The sequence below is a fragment of the Mugil cephalus genome, chromosome 9 (assembly GCF_022458985.1).
Source record: "Mugil cephalus isolate CIBA_MC_2020 chromosome 9, CIBA_Mcephalus_1.1, whole genome shotgun sequence".
Taxonomy (NCBI): Eukaryota; Metazoa; Chordata; class Actinopteri; order Mugiliformes; family Mugilidae; genus Mugil; species Mugil cephalus.
In genome coordinates this window covers 20,882,125-20,898,445 of record NC_061778.1, presented here as the reverse complement: position 1 = coordinate 20,898,445, position 16,321 = coordinate 20,882,125, and the positions used below count along the sequence as shown (strand labels likewise).

The following is a 16,321-nucleotide window of genomic DNA, read 5'->3' as shown; positions in this document are numbered from 1 at the left end:
CAGATCATAGTAGTGTTCTGTATATTTACAGCTGTCTAGAAATGCTGTATGCAACAAAAGTCTTTTAAAACCTTTTTTTCTTTTGTTTCACACAAATAGGATATGGTAGGTAAGGTGTGAAGAATGTATTTATGGATCACTCGTTTTTGCACAGGTGTCGGACACTGCAGTGGTACAGGTCCTTTTCCAGGTTGTGACCTGTTCTGCATGTCTTTTCCTCTTTACTGGCCAATTACTTCCTGACTCTCTACAGACAGGAAATAATGTCTGCAGACTTTTTGGTGCACAAAAGTAGTGAAAATCAAGGTGTGAATAATGCGTTTATGGATCACCTGTTTGCACAGGCGAGTGCCCAGTGCAGTGGCAAAGGTTCATTTACAGCCTGTGTCTTCCCCTCTTTCTTGCCCCATTACTTCCTGTCTCTCTACACCGATGAGTGTCTAATAAAGCCACACATTTAAGTTTAATAGGAGGAAGGAATGAAGAAACCAATTTTAATTTTAAAATAGGCCTATTCAAAAAGGAATTTTGACAGGACAATGCTGGAAGATGAGAGTACATACAGGGGAAAGTACGGTCTGGACTATGACTCAAGAGAGAGGGTGATAAAAGAAAGTTTCCCGTGCTCGCTCTCAGGAGTGCTTATTCAGCAAAGAAGCTTCATTAGTGAGAAGGTCATTCAGCTTCTGTGAGCCTCAGGTTGGCATTTATGTAAACCTTGAGGGTTATAATGTTTTTTTTTTTACATTCAGCCTGAACAATGATCATCTCCGCATAAGCATAACACAGTGTATCTCACAAGCACTGTGTTATTATTCTAATATTAATGCAGAGACATTTAAAAACTAGAGTAAGAATCCAGCACACTGGTATTATGGCATATAATGTGGTATTTAGAGTACTAGTACATGGTAAAATAAACTAAATAATACTAAACGGGAAGCCAAAAATTAATAATTGCAGATGAATGGAAAGTTAAAGATCTAAAAGGGTCTGTGGTGGTACTGCAGGGGGGTTGCAAAATCTTTGGTTGATTAGACTTTTTTTTTTTTTTTTCTATATTTCTTCAAAAAATTTCCCCCAACAGATTTAAAGTCCTTTAAATACTTGTTAACATTAATCCAAATATTTTAGTAAAGGCATAAATTGAGGCAGAAGACGTTACCTTTCAGTCAGAACTTCACTCATTCAACGATACGGGAGCTGTCTCAACAGCGCTGCACTAGACCTGTAAATCTAAGCCTCCTGTACACAGTAGGCCCCGCCCCTATCGATGCTGAGCCAATCACGAGGCTGCATAATACATGCTGACTCTGTCAGGTTCCCTGCAATTGGTCGAGAGCCTATTCAGTCCCCAGGAGAAATTGCAGAGGCACGCTGCAATATTAGCAGCTAAGCTAACAGTACATGGTATATGTAGGTATGTTTATGTTTATGATAATAATGTATATTATAAGCACTAGGCTGAGTTTAATATAGGTGGAAGAGGGTCCCACTTAATCTCCAGCAGTTTGGGGGTCCTTGGTCTGAAAAACGTTGACGACCGCTGCATTGGACAGAACAGCAAATTCTAACTATGCTTTAATCAAACTCCACAGTTTATGATGGTAATTGGCACATTTGCTTTATTTTGAAAACAGACATTGAAACCATTTTTATTTTTTCATATTTTTTTTCTCACAAGTTTGAACTCCTCGATAAGGTTGAAACTGGACATTGCACTCACTGGAACATAGGAAAAGTATTTTTCGTCGTTTGCCCGTTTGCTTGATTTTTTTTTTAACTTTCATTTTTTTTTGTAACATCAGTGCAAGAGTATTTGAATCCAATTCATATAAACTGTCATAACAACACCAAAGACATCAAAAAGAAGCCGCCACACCTCTTAAGTTTTTGTGACTGCGAAAAAAGTTCCTCTCAGAGGGAGAGTTCCCATCATGCATCTGGTTCGATGGTTCATGCTACTGTTCTCAAACGTCTGGTTGGCGGAAAACAAATTGTTATCTGTAAAAGCCAGTTACATCAATACCATAGTTGATTTCTATAGTTTATTACAGGATCATGTCATCTAAATGGGAATAGGTCCTTTACTGTAAATGTGAGTAAACAGAGTTTGTAAAAGGGGTGTAAACCAAGCTTGATTGACTCAAGCAGAATAGAGAGAGTAATAGTATTATCATACATGTTTTTGGATTCAGGATAAAACTGCCCAACTGGAAATGTCACACATTTAATTATACATTCTATTATCCAGCCGATGTGTCAGTACATTACCCATTTGATGTGTTCTCAATACGCTTGTTACCGTGTTGAAAACTAGAGTTGCCTTTTAAAGCCTGCTTGTTTTTGTGCGTGCGCATTTGCAGAACGGATTTCATTTGCAAAGTGTTAAAAGGAGGTGCATTACAATGCAGGGAAAGTCTGGTGCATTGGCAATGCAGCTTAAATGTGTAAATATCCAGTTGGGAGCTGTCATTGCGCCGTTGTTTTCGCTTACATTAAACAGTGAAAACGTAACAAATCAAATCTTCCACCTCAGCATCATCACAACCACGGTCGTCACCATCCTCCCCCCGTCAAGGTAACAATCGCTTTTTCATAATCATCAACACCATCATCACTTCCTCATCGTATTAGCTTGAGCCAAAAAACTTCACGCTGGAAACTCCCCCAACATGAGAAAATCCTTGCCACACAAAAAATGACAAACAAATAGAAACGGACTGCCTTCACATTGGGAAGGCAAAGAGCAACCTTTTTAGATTTTTGTTTTTGTGTTATTCTTCATACTCTTAATTCTGCTTTCATTAGGTAAGACTTTGCATTAGTCGTCCTTGGACTCAGTGGCTTCAGCTGCTGCGTCTGCCGGGGTGGCCTCCTCTGCTTTAGACTCCTCAGCAGCATCTGGTTGGAAGGAAGGAAGGAAGGAGGAAAAGAGGAAAAGCGAGGGGAGAAAAAGGGAGGAAAGAGGAGGAAAAAGGTGTAGAGGAATGAAGAGAGAAAATTACCCAGTGGAAAGGTTTTACATTGTGTGGGTGGAGCAATAAAGCTATCTGGCTAGCTATCAAAGATCCAAGATCTTCAACTTATGATGCTTTATAAATTTTACCCCAATGCTGTATGAAAAAAAAAAGAACCAAAAAAAAAGAACACAATAATACTGGTTAACATTTAAGAAATCAAAGTTGTTTTTCAGGCTAAATGCACAAAATGAGCTGTGTAATTTCGCATTGTTCCTAGTGATGTCAACTCTACTCAGACTGAGAGCTGTCATTCAGGAGATGCTACCTAATGTCTGAAATCCCACACTGACTGTGTAAATAATAAAGGAAGAGAGTGCTCCTAATGGACCCGTGAAGCATTTGAACTGACATCGCAACGCTAACAGCAGCATCTCGGCCTGTCACATCTGATGCTGCGTGATGCCCACAGTGTACTGCACTCCAGAGGTGGCTCACTAAGAGGTGAACACTGCTGAACAACGATCCAATGATACATCACTAAGCAATTCACAATCAAGCTTCCATTTGTCAAGCTATGTTTGTCTTGATGTCGGCGTCGTCTGTTCTGCATGCGGTTTTGCTGCTAAGATGAAAATTAGAAACCGTTAAACATTCCTCACACTGGATAAGATCTCATGATAATAAAACTGCACTGCATTGATTGGGGGATCTTTATTTTATTAATTCTGACCAAACCTATCATTCAAGTGCTCTCAGTTCGGTGATGTCACACGCCGATGATCTCATACTCTTTTAATAGAAAGAGGAGACAACAAAGAATGACATCATTGCAATGGGGACTGGGGTGACAGAGTGCGTGTGAGTCGGTATGTGTGTATGTGTGCGAGAGAGAGAGACGAGGTGCGGCAGAGAGAAGTTGGGCTAATGTGTGAGTTGTGGACTCAAGACGGCGTGAGTCATGGCAGATCTTCCAGGCAAGAGGTAATTAGCTTGTTAGCTAGTATGGAAGACTGGAGAATGTGCTTCTCTGTGGCCACTGAACCGTGTGATGCAAATCCAATCTGATCCAGTTTACAGAACCGATCCCTGTCGTCATCAGTGTCAACTCACTTGTCTGAACCAGAGATGTTCCTCACACTGTCATCTTAGCGTTCTTGCTAAATTTGCATATAAAGATTAATTTAACTAATCTATGTCGATTAGATGATGGCCATGTCTCAAACTATTTGATCGGTCGGGCAAACCTTTGCCAGAGCATAAGAAGCCACAAAAAAATGTTCGTGGAGGGAAGTTTATCCGTCTTCCAGGCTATATGATGACGGTAGATTGGCGTGTTTGGTTCAGTCCTCTCACTGACTTCTAAATGTTCAGGTAATATCAATCAGACCCTCATACATTACTTGCTCTGTGAGCGGAGGTGTAACTTTGTAATTTGTGATGTGGAGATTTTTTTTCAGACAATTTAGCTTCTAGCTACCTGGTGGTAGCTAATTGGTGGTATATGGTACATTTCACCACTATGCAGATGATGCCCAACTTTGTGTAGCAGTTATCATCTTGAACCCTTTTATTTCTCAGAGCTCTACATCTTATCTTATCGTTTGTTGGTTACACAAAATGCCTTTGTGTAAATTAGGAAAAAATTACTGGTCAGAAAAAGCCATCATTCTGCAGTTTATAATAGTATTTTAGCATTTCCCACCTTGGGGTGTTTTCACTAATCCTAGTCTTTATCTCTATATTTATCAGATGAAGGGATAAGATTGTTCTTGTTTTAATTGTAAGTCGGTTTGACTGCTTCATTTCATTTTCAGAAACTCCAAAAAGTCATGCTGATGCACACATCTGATGCTGGAGTTTCACTTGCTATACATGAAAGAGCTCATGTCACTGATGTTCTGAAGTCTCTGGTCTCTGATCTGGTTCCCACTCAGATGTCACTGCTTACTGCAGCTGACTCTACCAAGAGCTAGAATAAAGACTGAGGGTTAATCAGTTTTCTGCCGAATCTGAGGAGGGCAACATCTAAATAAAAAATATAAAATACCCCTTTATAGAGTGATTTTTATCGGTAAAAACTATCCAACAGATTTTTTTATTGTAATGATTTTTAAGCTGTTCATTATTTTTCCAACTTTCTGTTGTATTTTAACATTTTAATATTCTGCTCGTTCCTTTATTCACTGCTGTGATTTTAGCTGCTTTTCAATGAATGATGAAGCTGGGGACATACATGGACAATCCTCTTTTGAGAACGTGGCGCTCATAAATGTTTCAACCAGATCACAGTATCTGGCATCCGTATGGATTCAATTGTGTGCAAACAAGTGACTTTTTTCTGACTTTGAATATTCATTTACCCTCTGATTCAGTTCAGATAAGAGAGCAGATTGTGGTCAGTGGTGGATTTTTAATTACTAGTTCTTTGTCAAATTGTGTTTGTTCATGACAGACCTCCCCTGTGTGGTATCGTGACCAGTAGGGATCATTAATCATTCATCTAAATCAGAGCACCTGTTATACTCTGTGCTCCATGCAGGCCAGCTATTCCATCGAGGTGGTAACTATGACAACAGGGAGACAGTGCTGCCTAGGTGACCTAGTTTCTGCGGAGTTCTCCAGTATATGCATGTGTGTGTGCGTTTGTGTGTGTGTGTGTTCCCGCCTCACACCCGAACTCACTCCTCACTGAGCATGCTCCATTAACTACCTGTCTGACCCAGTCTCGGAGTCCTTGGACCAGAAACAAGGGTTCATGTCCAGCGTGTGTTGTGAAGGGTGTTGTATCAGGGCTGTAATATAATTTCATGGCCATCCAAGTTTCTTTCAGCTACACGTTTCTGCTATAATTGGACATCAAATGGTGGTTTGCTTTGAAATCTATTAACTGGCGTTGGAGGTCCAGACAGTAAGAATGCTATCGAATGTTTTATACTCTCTCCACCAGGTTTTGTGCTTCAGTTTAATAAATTACTTCATGTCAGTCTTGCTACCATGAAATTCATATAAAGCCGCCAGAGATGTTCATGAAGGTTAATGGTTTACAAAACATGCTGCTTTCTCATTAAGCAAACAATGCAATAACAACGATTATTCCCAAGGTGACATTATCACGCTGTACAACATTCTTTGACAGTGCTAATCACTTCCTTGTCTGTGTTTCTGGCTCAGTCTCTGCCTCATCAGTATGGAGTTTCCATCTCACAAAGGCTGAGATACAAGGCAGTCTAATCTAATATTGAGCCGTGTCTCTGTGTTAACCAGTGGAGCACAGCCAAAGCTCCTTAAATCGCAAAGACTCAACAAGCGCTAATGTCTTGTGTTGCCTGCCAAGGAGGCTACGGGGAAGCTTACCTATTTTCTTTTATTAGATTTTTACTGTAAGTAATTGCTTTTTGATTGGTGGGAGTGTGTGGAAATACCACACATCGCTGAACTCAGTGCCCTCACAAACATACGCGTGTTTGAATCAGAGATTGGAACATGCCTGTCCCTGGCCACGCGGGCCTCCACTATCATCTGCATACCTTTATCTTTTGTTTGGTTAGGCTCCTCCTTCTCAGCTGTCGGACTGACAGCAGCAGGCACATCGGCTTGTCTGGCCTCCTCTTTTTTCTCCTCACTCTTCTCCTCCTCCTTCTCCCCAGCTGTGGCTGTGGTGGGACTCTTGGCGGCAGCCGCTGGAGCCTCCACCTCTTTGGGCTTCTCCTCGACTTTCTCCTCCGCCTTAGGCTCCTCTTTCTGGGGTTCAGAGGGCGCCGTGTTGGCCGTGGGAGAGGCAGCAGCCGGGGCTGCCGCTACAGGAGACGTCGCTGCGACCGCAGGAGAGTTAGCTGGCTTGTCTGCCACCGGGCTTTTGGCTTGGCTTGACTCCTCCTCCTTCTTGGCCTCTTCTCCTGCAGCCTCCTCCTGCTTAGCAGGTGCCTCCTCTCCCTCTGCTTTCTTGGCCTCCTCTCCTCCCTCTGTCGCCTCCTCTGCAGCAGCAGGACTGTCTCCGTCCTTCTCTTCCTCTCCATCTTTCATCTTTTTCCGAGTTATGTGTCCACGGAAGCTGGCCTGTATTTTGGTCGCAGCCTTGTGGGCCTTGTCCTCGGGTTTGTTGGGGGTGCCATCCTGTTCAATCTTCTGGTCTGCCTCCTCATTCTTCTCCACCTAAAAATAAGACACAGTACAGCATGTTAGCATGTAGCGTAAGCGGGGGTGTAGGTCCACTGGAATCCACCAAGTGTTGTTAAAATCTTGCAAAGCATCCCTCTACTGGGGTGGCATGTAGCTTGGGGGTGATCATCCGAAGACACAGTCATGCTGTCGTATTTTTTATTTGGGCTTAAAATCCCAGAAAAGTTTATTACGAATGTGTAATAAGCTGAAAGGTCAGCAGTGAGAAAAAGACAAAGGTATGCCATGAGACGGATTTAATAGTCAGCTCATTAACTAATGTATCTCGGCCCACTGCAGGAGAGCTCTGAACTGGGAAAAGTTAGGTTAGGGGTTCAGGATATGTTAAGAATGGAGTGACATTGTGGAAGGGATGAGGAACACGGTTAGGAAAAGGACAGGACACAGTGTAATATTGAAAGGCGTTCCATGATATTACCTTCGGTTACTGGGTCCATAGCTGTCCATCAAATAGTGGGTTGTGCTATGAGTCATATAAATCTAATGAAAAGAAATCAAATCAAATAAAGGAATGAATGAAAGTGGCAAACAAAATGAATCAGTACATCCAAAAATGAATAGGCAAACAAATCAAGGTAAAACATTCTTTAGCCAATTTCCAGCTCACCAAAAGCTTTAAATGTGCACCTGAAATGAATGTGAACAAGCGTAATGAAGCAAACACAAACTGTCAAAATCAGTTACTCCAAATCATAAAGATGTGAGAAAACAGAAGAATCCAAATGGTTCTGAGTGCGTTTGTCCTTCCGGGCATCAAGGCCCAGTGAGTGACTGGCTGGACAACTGAATAAATCTACCGCATTTTATCATTACATGATGGACGGAGGAGATTTAGAGCCACAGCGGAACGTGAAAATGTGACAGATGTATGTGGGGGGTTGACTGTGTCCACAAAATGAATTGAATACGCTGGGATTTGAGGACGACAAATGACCCTGGGCATTTATTGCTGTTGCTCAGTCAGGGCCTAAGCTCGATATTGTCCTCTTGATAATAGTGGTGAAACAGACTGAGAGAATAATTAAAGTTAAATGTTGAACCTCTCCGTGGCACACATTAATATCCTCAAGATGATGTGCAGCATGTGTTAAAAATTGAGTCTTTCTCCAGAATAATGAGCCGAGCTCCATTCTCCGGCTACAGTAGCAGCTCCACGTCTGGCTGCTAAGGAAACGAGCTGCCTGTGAGAATCTCCTCTGCATTCACTGCCATACCCCTCCCAACCATCAAAGGTTACCTTGACAACCAGAGTGCTAACTCATCACAGGCCTGTCTGCTGGTTGGTGCTATGAAAGACTATGTGTCACCGTGATTGGCAGTGCACCTGACCCCTCGGGGGAGAGGGCCAATAGGAACTCATAAATCAGGCGGAGCAATCAGCATGGCTGTGGATGGAGGGGCGGCGATGCAGCGGCAGGGTGTGGCAGGGGGGGAGGCCAAAAGGGGTTATATGTTTGTGCGTGCGTTTTGATGTCGCCGCCGTTGCTGGGCAGCAGCGTCTTCTTTAAGGTCAGCGAGTCTGAGTGGAAATGGTTTCTGCTACGCGTGTCGGTCTATTTCCTGATACCTCCTGCCTTCTAATAGTGTCATTATATTGGACACGAGGCTCGACTTGGACAGCTGCCTGTGTGAGGAATCACTTCACTGTGGCATGATTTAAGAGCCCGAGGCCCTAAACCAACATGTCTTCTTCAGGGTCAGTGTGTCAGTGCAATATTGGAGCGGGGAGGCCAAGGTGCAGCTGTATTGGTATATTCACCTCCTCCGTCTTTATTCCCCAGGGTTTAGGGTGTAAATCTTGCCCCAGGCCTTCTAGCAGTTCTTAATATACACCATCTTCCTGAGGCAATTTTGTGCAACACAATATTAAAGATATAAAATATAAGAATTAATAATAAAAGAACGATGCCAGCAGTTATGAGAAGGACGTAGGAACTAAGCAGTGCCTCTGAAATACATGATTTGTTTTTAAAGCCTGAACTAAAAACCCGAACAGGAGAATGAGGAAATAAACTTTAGCTAAAGTCCTCTTTTGAGAACAGACAGCATGGAGACAGACAAAGCAGCACCGCCACACCCTCTGCTTTTAATAATATGCATATCTCCGGTGACTTATTGGGCTTTCATTATGTCTGATCTCATGGGTGCTTACATTTGCCAAAAATCTGACCCAAGCACTTAACTCTAAATAGGATTACTTACTGGCTGCATTCAGTGAGTCAGACACGCAGGGAAAAGACAAAGCGATGGATGAGGGTGTTTGGGAATATGGGGGTATGACATCATTATTGGAACAGAGGGGATGTCATTTACATTAAATGGCGGGACGTGCGCGAGTGCAAATGTAATAAAATTCAGCCGAGTGCCAAATGATCTCATATCAGGGTACGGAGCCAGGAGGAATCATCGCCATCACGGCTTGACCACAACTGTAGCATCACCATTTGAATTATTGATATTTGTCTATGCATCACCCTCCAAAAGTGCTGCGCTGTGGATTTTCTTCACGGGCCATTGGATTCACTACTGAGATACTTGACCTGTCATATCAAACTTAATTTGATGTAATATACAACGCGGCGGTGGTTAACGGCTGACATTTGCCGGCTACTATGTAGTAAAATCCCATATCGTCCAAACAGAAGCATTCCTGTGAACCCTTTAAGAAGTGCTGCTTAAGGACTCTTGTAAACTGTTAATTGAACCCCGGTCACGTACCCCTCCTGCAGGCGCTGTGCCGCTACCGTGTCTGTGCGGCAGACATTTTCATTCATAAATACAGCAGCTCATCCCAAAGGTGCAGCGCGCCACAAGGTACGCCACAGTTAAATCTTCGCACCAAGACCCTGCAACTCTCTACACTTTTCACATTCGCGTTATCGGGTTAATCAAGCGACTTAGTCTAATTAGCCCCGTAGTGTTTCCTCTTTCAGCGGAGGCTATCTGGTTGCCATAGATACGGTACTGAAAAGTCTTTTTTATTGTGCCACAAAATGTGGAATGTTTCCAATATAATAGTGCTGCTCTTGCATGGTTGTAAAATCAATTATACAAGTCTTTAGCACTTTTGGTTGTATGATATAACGATGGTAACAAACAAACAGCGTTGAATCTTTGCTGCAGGACACGCTGCTGTGTGTAGGTGACCATTATCCACAACCAGCTCCATGTTCAGAATCTAAATGTCCAGCAGCTCACAGGTCCTCTGAATAAAAGGCTGTCATTGACCAGAACACAAGCCCCTCCGTCTGTTTTGCCTGTGAAGATAATAAATGGTGGAGCTGAGATGTGTTCAATGCATTATCTGACGGCTGGATGTGTCTATTAAAGCTGCAGCCTATGCTCTCTCCCTCTCCCTCCCTCTCTCTCTCTCTGCTTCTGTCCTTGGGTGGGCACCGGCTGTCGTGAGAACCACACCCCAGAGTCAATGGCTTTACCGACTTATCCATAACCACGCACGCACACACACACACACACACAAACGTACAATTACCATCCCCCAACGGTGACACACGGCAACAATCCGCCACCTTCCCACTGTCGTAGTGAGAGGGCCATTAGGGACTTGTTTCAGGAAGAGGGGGTGGAGGGGGAGGAGAAATGAGGGAAGACACGGCGGGGTTAATGCTGGTTGAATTACCACAGAACCACAGCGCAGGCTAATGCACACACAAGGCGCGCGTGTGAGCGCGGATTTCTTTTTGTAAAAATTATTGTTATTACGATGCATTCAAGTGGGGGACTCTCTTTTCGCCTCCCTGCTCCGCCCAGCCGTGAACCGAACGCCTTCTAGCGAGAGGGGAGAGGGGAATATTAAAGGTGCTATTTGCATTTACGATGGTGGCGTTAGGGAACGTCATAAATCCAACAGGTGCAGCCGCTGAATTTTGTTTTATCTGAAGTTGCTTTAGAGTCTTAGGATGGAAAATTTGTGCGCATCAAAGCAGAAAGTGAGAGTCGGAGAGACAGTGTAAGCCATATGGTGCTGGTGGCACACACACTTCCTGCCATGACACTTCTCTCCTGGAGCATGATTTCGATGGCTGTCCGCTTTTCAGCGAGAACCATCCAGACAGCAGCGACTGACCGCTGTCTCAAACTGCTGAATATTTCTCCTCCTGTCCTCTTTCACTCTATTTTTCGTGCTGCTACCCACTCATTCTCCCTCTCTCCCTCTCCCTCTCCCTCTCTCTCTCTCTCTCTCACACACACACAGCCACGGCGGAGCACCACACCCTTTTAGCCGGCTACCTCCTGCAGATGAGGAGAGGGGGGCTCAGGTGGTGACTGCCACAGCCTCCGCGCTCGCCATCTCTTTCTCTCCCTCAGTCTCCCCCCCTTTGAATTGACGAACAGCGTTAAAAGGACGCTCCGTTTTTTTCACGTCGCCCTGGAAAAAAAAAAAAAAGAAAAGAAAGAAAGAAAGATGCACGGCAGCGACTAATAAGCGGCCATATGCCAGGCTTGCTGCGTCCTCTGGAGCAGCCTTTAATTCAATTACACCGGCACTCTGTCTGAACAAAGGCTCTGCGATCGCCGCTGATCTCATAGGGGCCGGCGATGAGGACTGGGGAGGGGAGAGGGAAAGTGGAAGAGGGTGAGAGATGTTGGAGGGAAGGGGTGAGGGCCGGACGGCTGCGAGCGTGGAGAGAGGGGGGTTGGAGACAGGAACTGGAAACGTGGCTGAAGCTTTTGCTGGAGCTGGGCTTTAAGTGTGATAGCAGCCATGGTTCTGGAGGAAATACTCATCCTCCAGCTTCCAGGGTGGGTCTTGAAATTATAGATTAAAAATATTAGGGCTCAAGCTGAAAGTGGAGGCAGACAGGCGGGGTACTCGGGGTAAGATGAGGAGCAGGGATGGAGTTGGTCAAGGGCAGATATGGGTGGTATTTAATAAGTTCTGCCTAATAAGAATAATATCAGATCTGGGTAGGCCTGATGGATTTAAGAACTTGGACTTAAACTTTTTTTAATTTTTTTTTATGCCAAAAGCTGAGGAAAGAACAGGGAAGCAATTATGATGTGTTGAATACTGCTCCGCTAAGAGATAAGGCTAAAAGAGGGGGCTACGGCGGGGATTAGGCGCTTGCGAGCCACTCCCCTATCGCGAAGACGTCGGAACAGCACTTAACACTCCGCAAATGGCAGGACCCACGGCGCCGCCGCCACGTTCATGAGCAAAGAAAACCATGCTCTTTGCTCATCCATCCATGAAGACCTCGGCGTCTGTCTGGATTCATTTGTGCTCCGAGGCGGGAGCGGGAGGAGAGGCGGGAGCGGGCCGGGCGGATATTTTTTTTTCCCCTGTGGTGAGGCGCGTGCGCTTCAGGCAGCGGCGGCGGCGTTCTGTGGGAAAAGCCAGAGCCTCACCCACATGGCTGCAGTGTGCAGCAAACCGGCTTCCAGTCCTCCGCGCTTCCTCCCCCTTTCTGTCTTTCCCACCTTTGCACCTGCTCCTCCAACCTGCGTCCCTCGCTCTGTGCCCCCCCCACCCCTCCTCCTCTCCCAACCTGCCGGTTGTAGCCGCCGTCCAGTTTCATCCCCCTCTTCTACCTTTTTCTGCTTTGCTGCATGCCTGCCTCTCCCTTACCTTCCCCCATACCTTGCAGCCTCCCCTCCCCGCCTGTCTGTCTGTCTCCATCCTCTATTTCGGTGCCTTCGTTCCCTCTCTCTCTCTCCCCGTCCTCCTCCATGTGGCCCGGCCACGTTTCACCCCGCTGCTCCTTCTCTCCCTGCCTCTCTCCATCCCTGCTCTCCTTTCAGCTGCCGAGCCTTGCTTCCTTTCTTTCTCTTTCTCTGTCTCTCTCTCTCTTTCCCTCTCTCTCTTTGCTCCTTGCCAGAGCTAATATGACTCATCCAGGCTGACATTTAAAAAGCAATCAAGTGCCATCGGCATTCAGCGTGTTATAAGTCTGATAAAATCAGTTTGAGATAGCGGCAGGAACCTGGCCCCGATCACACGCTCTGCCCAAACAAGTGAGCCCACCTCATGCCCCATGCAACGGCTCATTATTATTTCTACTTATTTATTTATTTGTTAGTTATCACTCCCTACCAGAGAGAATGGCCATGGGTTATTCTGAACTACCCAGCACCACCCTTTCACACCCTTTAAATGAGTGCACACTTCATAGTACCCTCCATTGACAGCATCCACTTATAAAGCTGGAGGGCTGTGATAATCCATTTATACTCATTTATTCTCATTGTATTCCCCCGAGGCCACTGACATGATGGTGCTGTTCACTCAATCCGTACCCCACCCTTTTTTCTCTCTCTCTCTCTCCCCTCCTCACCGTGGAAATTTACTTTCCCAGTGTCACCCGCTTCTGCATCAAGATCACCCAAACGCAAAAGACACCGCAAGCCCATTTAAGGCGTCAATTAAGACTAACACAGTTACGGCCGTTAGTCCAATTAATACGGAGCATCATTAACAATTGGGCCCATTGTGCTGGGTGCAGGAGAGCTACGAATCAGGGAGAATTTCAGCTCTGATGTTAGAGACAATACCAAATCTATCAAGTGCCTTTCAAGTGTTTGATCAATAAGAGGGGATGCCGGCTGCCCAGGATCCAGTTACAGTCTCGTGCCTCCCTGTGAGTACAGTGTGAGGTCTGAGAGGCATTGTGGCAACATCCATTCATGCGGGATAATCACATTAACTAGGCGTGTCTGGGCTCTGTGGATAGATTTCTAAAAAGACACACCAGGCCCAGAGTCAAAGGAAATTACACCGACGTTCCCTCTAATCTCTCCTCAAGCCCTTTAATCTGATGCCAACCCCCCGAGCCCCAAAGTTCACAGCTGAGATTTTGCAACAAGAGCTGAAAATACTGAGAGAAGAAGAAGTAAATCAGAGCAGTTTACCGGTTTGGTTCTTCTTATGCAGCACAGCATAGTTGTAGTTGTAGTATCCTCCCTTTTTCTTCTCTGCTTCTTTCTTCCTTTCACTTCTTCTCTCTCACCCTCTCTCTCTCTCTCTCTCTCTCACTCTCTCTCGCTCGCTCGCTTTCGTGCACACACACTCACTCTCTCTCTTTCTCTCTCTCTCTCTCTGTCTCTCTGGCTGTATCACCAGCTAAGTCTCCCAGCACTCATCCCAGTTTGCACACACGCTCTCTTCAGTCGGTCTGCCTGGGTGCAACTCCCTCGCTCTCTCTTACTCGCTGCCTGACAATGACTACGAGCCCACCCTTTAAACCCCTCCCTTCTCCTCGCTCCCTCCATCGCTCTCTCCTCCTCTCTTCCCTTCACACTATCCCTCCTCCTTTCCTCCTTATCCTCCTCCTCCTCCTCCTCCTCCTCCTCCACTTCTCCCTCATAGTGATGAACCCCCCCACCTCTTTTAGATCAGCACTCCTCTCTTCTACATCTTCTCACCCTCCTCCTCCTCCTCCTCCTTTTCAGCATGGCAAAAGCTGCGGCCCCACCCTAAAAATGACTGGATACCTCCAGTCATTTTTTTCCCCCATTATAATATATACATTTTTATTATTGTGCTTTATTTTACTTTCTCAGCACCACCCCACTGCTTTATTCCCTCTCCTTCCACACACATATTGAGATGTCCTTTTTTCCCTTCTTCTTCTTCTTCTTTTTTTGGTAAAAGTGGTTCCCAGATGGAAGTCGCCTCCTCTGACTGCTCAGGCTTCCTCTCAGACTGCGTGCTATAGACTCTCTGGATCAGGATTATGAGCCTGTGAGCTCAGCGTCCAAATTACCATGGCGATGCCAAAAGCATGTTTTCTGGCAGGGCCGCGGGAGCAGCTCTTGCCAGGAGAGATGTGTGAAAGAGAGCAGTGATGATCGCACATTCTTGCACGCGCACACACACACACACTCTCTGTGCTTTTAGGACACGTCACCCTCACCGCCAAGCCCCCCCCCCCATACCCAGCGCTCTCTGTTCTCATGGAAACACCAGCAGATAGACAAGAAGAGCAGAGGAGGAGGAGTGTGTGTATGAGAGGGAGAAAGCAAACCAAGGTAGGAGGTGGAAGCAGGGAGGCCGGGTGTGGCAGGCAGACTGGCAGGCGAGGCAAACTGCATCCCTTTCTCTCCCCCCCCCCTTTTTTTTTTCTCCCTCTGTGTCCACATTTGCGCACACGGTTTAATGATGGCACCAGGCATGCATTATCCCCATAACTCCATTTATCACCATTAACATACAGTGAGGCTCAGGCGCATGCTCATGCAAACACCCACACAAATACACTGTATTTGTCTTTCATAATGCGCACACACACGCACACACACACTGTGGTGTCAGAAGAGTCCCCACCCCCGCTCTGACACCAGAGAGCACCAGCAGATGCTACAGACACAATGAGGATGGAGGGATGGAGAGCGCTGGTGCTCTGCTGTTCCTCTCTCTTACAGGATTATTCCACATCCAGTTCACTGAGGGGAAATCGTTAACCCGCACCACCGGGCCACAACCTTCCCGGTGGTCGCCGCCGTCACACAGGCAGCGACACATCCCGCACGATGAGTCGGCCGCGCCACTTCATCACCGCGTGTCATCACCGGGGTCCACAGTGGGCCGTGCGTCACGGGCGCCCTAGCAGCGCCGGCTTCTGCTGAGCGTGCACAATCGTTCTCGGCATTGCCCTGCTTTACTTTTCGTACAGTTATGCACATTCGCACCGAGCTGTTTCACGGCCACCACCCCCCCTCCCACAGTGATTTTCCACTGGAGTAACTGAAAACAGATGAGTGCCTTTTGCTGAGGGTAACTTTTCTTCTGTCCAGATCTTTTTTTCTTTTTCTAAAATGTGGAACAATGGAAGCCTCAGAAAGAAAAAATCTGAACAAATTAGCGTAGAATATGAAAAATATGTGAATCGCATGCTACGCCCTTCATCGGCCATCATTTTAGAGCTCAAATGGAAAGTAAATTGGGCTCCCAGATGTGACAATACATACTTGAGATTTGTATTTGATTTAATTTTCTTTTTTTTTATTATTATTATATTACTTGTTTCTACCTCATGTGTGCATAAAATGTATCTTTTCTTATTTTATTTTATCTAATCACACAATATTCAACTGTAAACTTTCTATTGCACTCTTTTACCCCCAGTTTAAACAGATTCTATTTGCCGCACTCTGATGCAACAGTTCTTCCAGCATCAGCATTTAAATATCAAGGGGCAAATTACTTCAGATCAAATCCC

General features: G+C 45.5%; 1 protein-coding gene across 1 annotated transcript; it reads right to left on the bottom strand.

Moving 5' to 3' along the window:
• Window positions 1-1,598: 1,598 nt before the first annotated feature.
• On the bottom strand, window positions 1,599-14,332 carry gap43 (growth associated protein 43). Its single transcript, XM_047594292.1, has 3 exons — window positions 14,013-14,332; window positions 6,491-7,115; window positions 1,599-2,904 (listed from the first exon to the last, which is right to left on the bottom strand). The coding sequence occupies exons 1-3, from the start codon at window positions 14,040-14,042 to the stop codon at window positions 2,825-2,827; spliced, it is 735 nt and encodes a 244-aa protein (XP_047450248.1). The 5' UTR covers window positions 14,043-14,332; the 3' UTR covers window positions 1,599-2,824.
• Window positions 14,333-16,321: the final 1,989 nt, after the last annotated feature.

Excerpts from the sequence above, each read along its gene's own strand:
- gap43 (XM_047594292.1), bottom strand. The coding sequence starts at position 14,042 with ATGCTGTGCTGCATAAGAAGAACCAAACCG. Across the intron at positions 7,116-14,012 it reads GCATAAGAAGAACCAAACCG|GTGGAGAAGAATGAGGAGGC; the intron begins GTAAACTGCTCT and ends TCTTATTTTTAG. Across the intron at positions 2,905-6,490 it reads TAACCAAACAAAAGATAAAG|ATGCTGCTGAGGAGTCTAAA; the intron begins GTATGCAGATGA and ends CCTTCCAACCAG.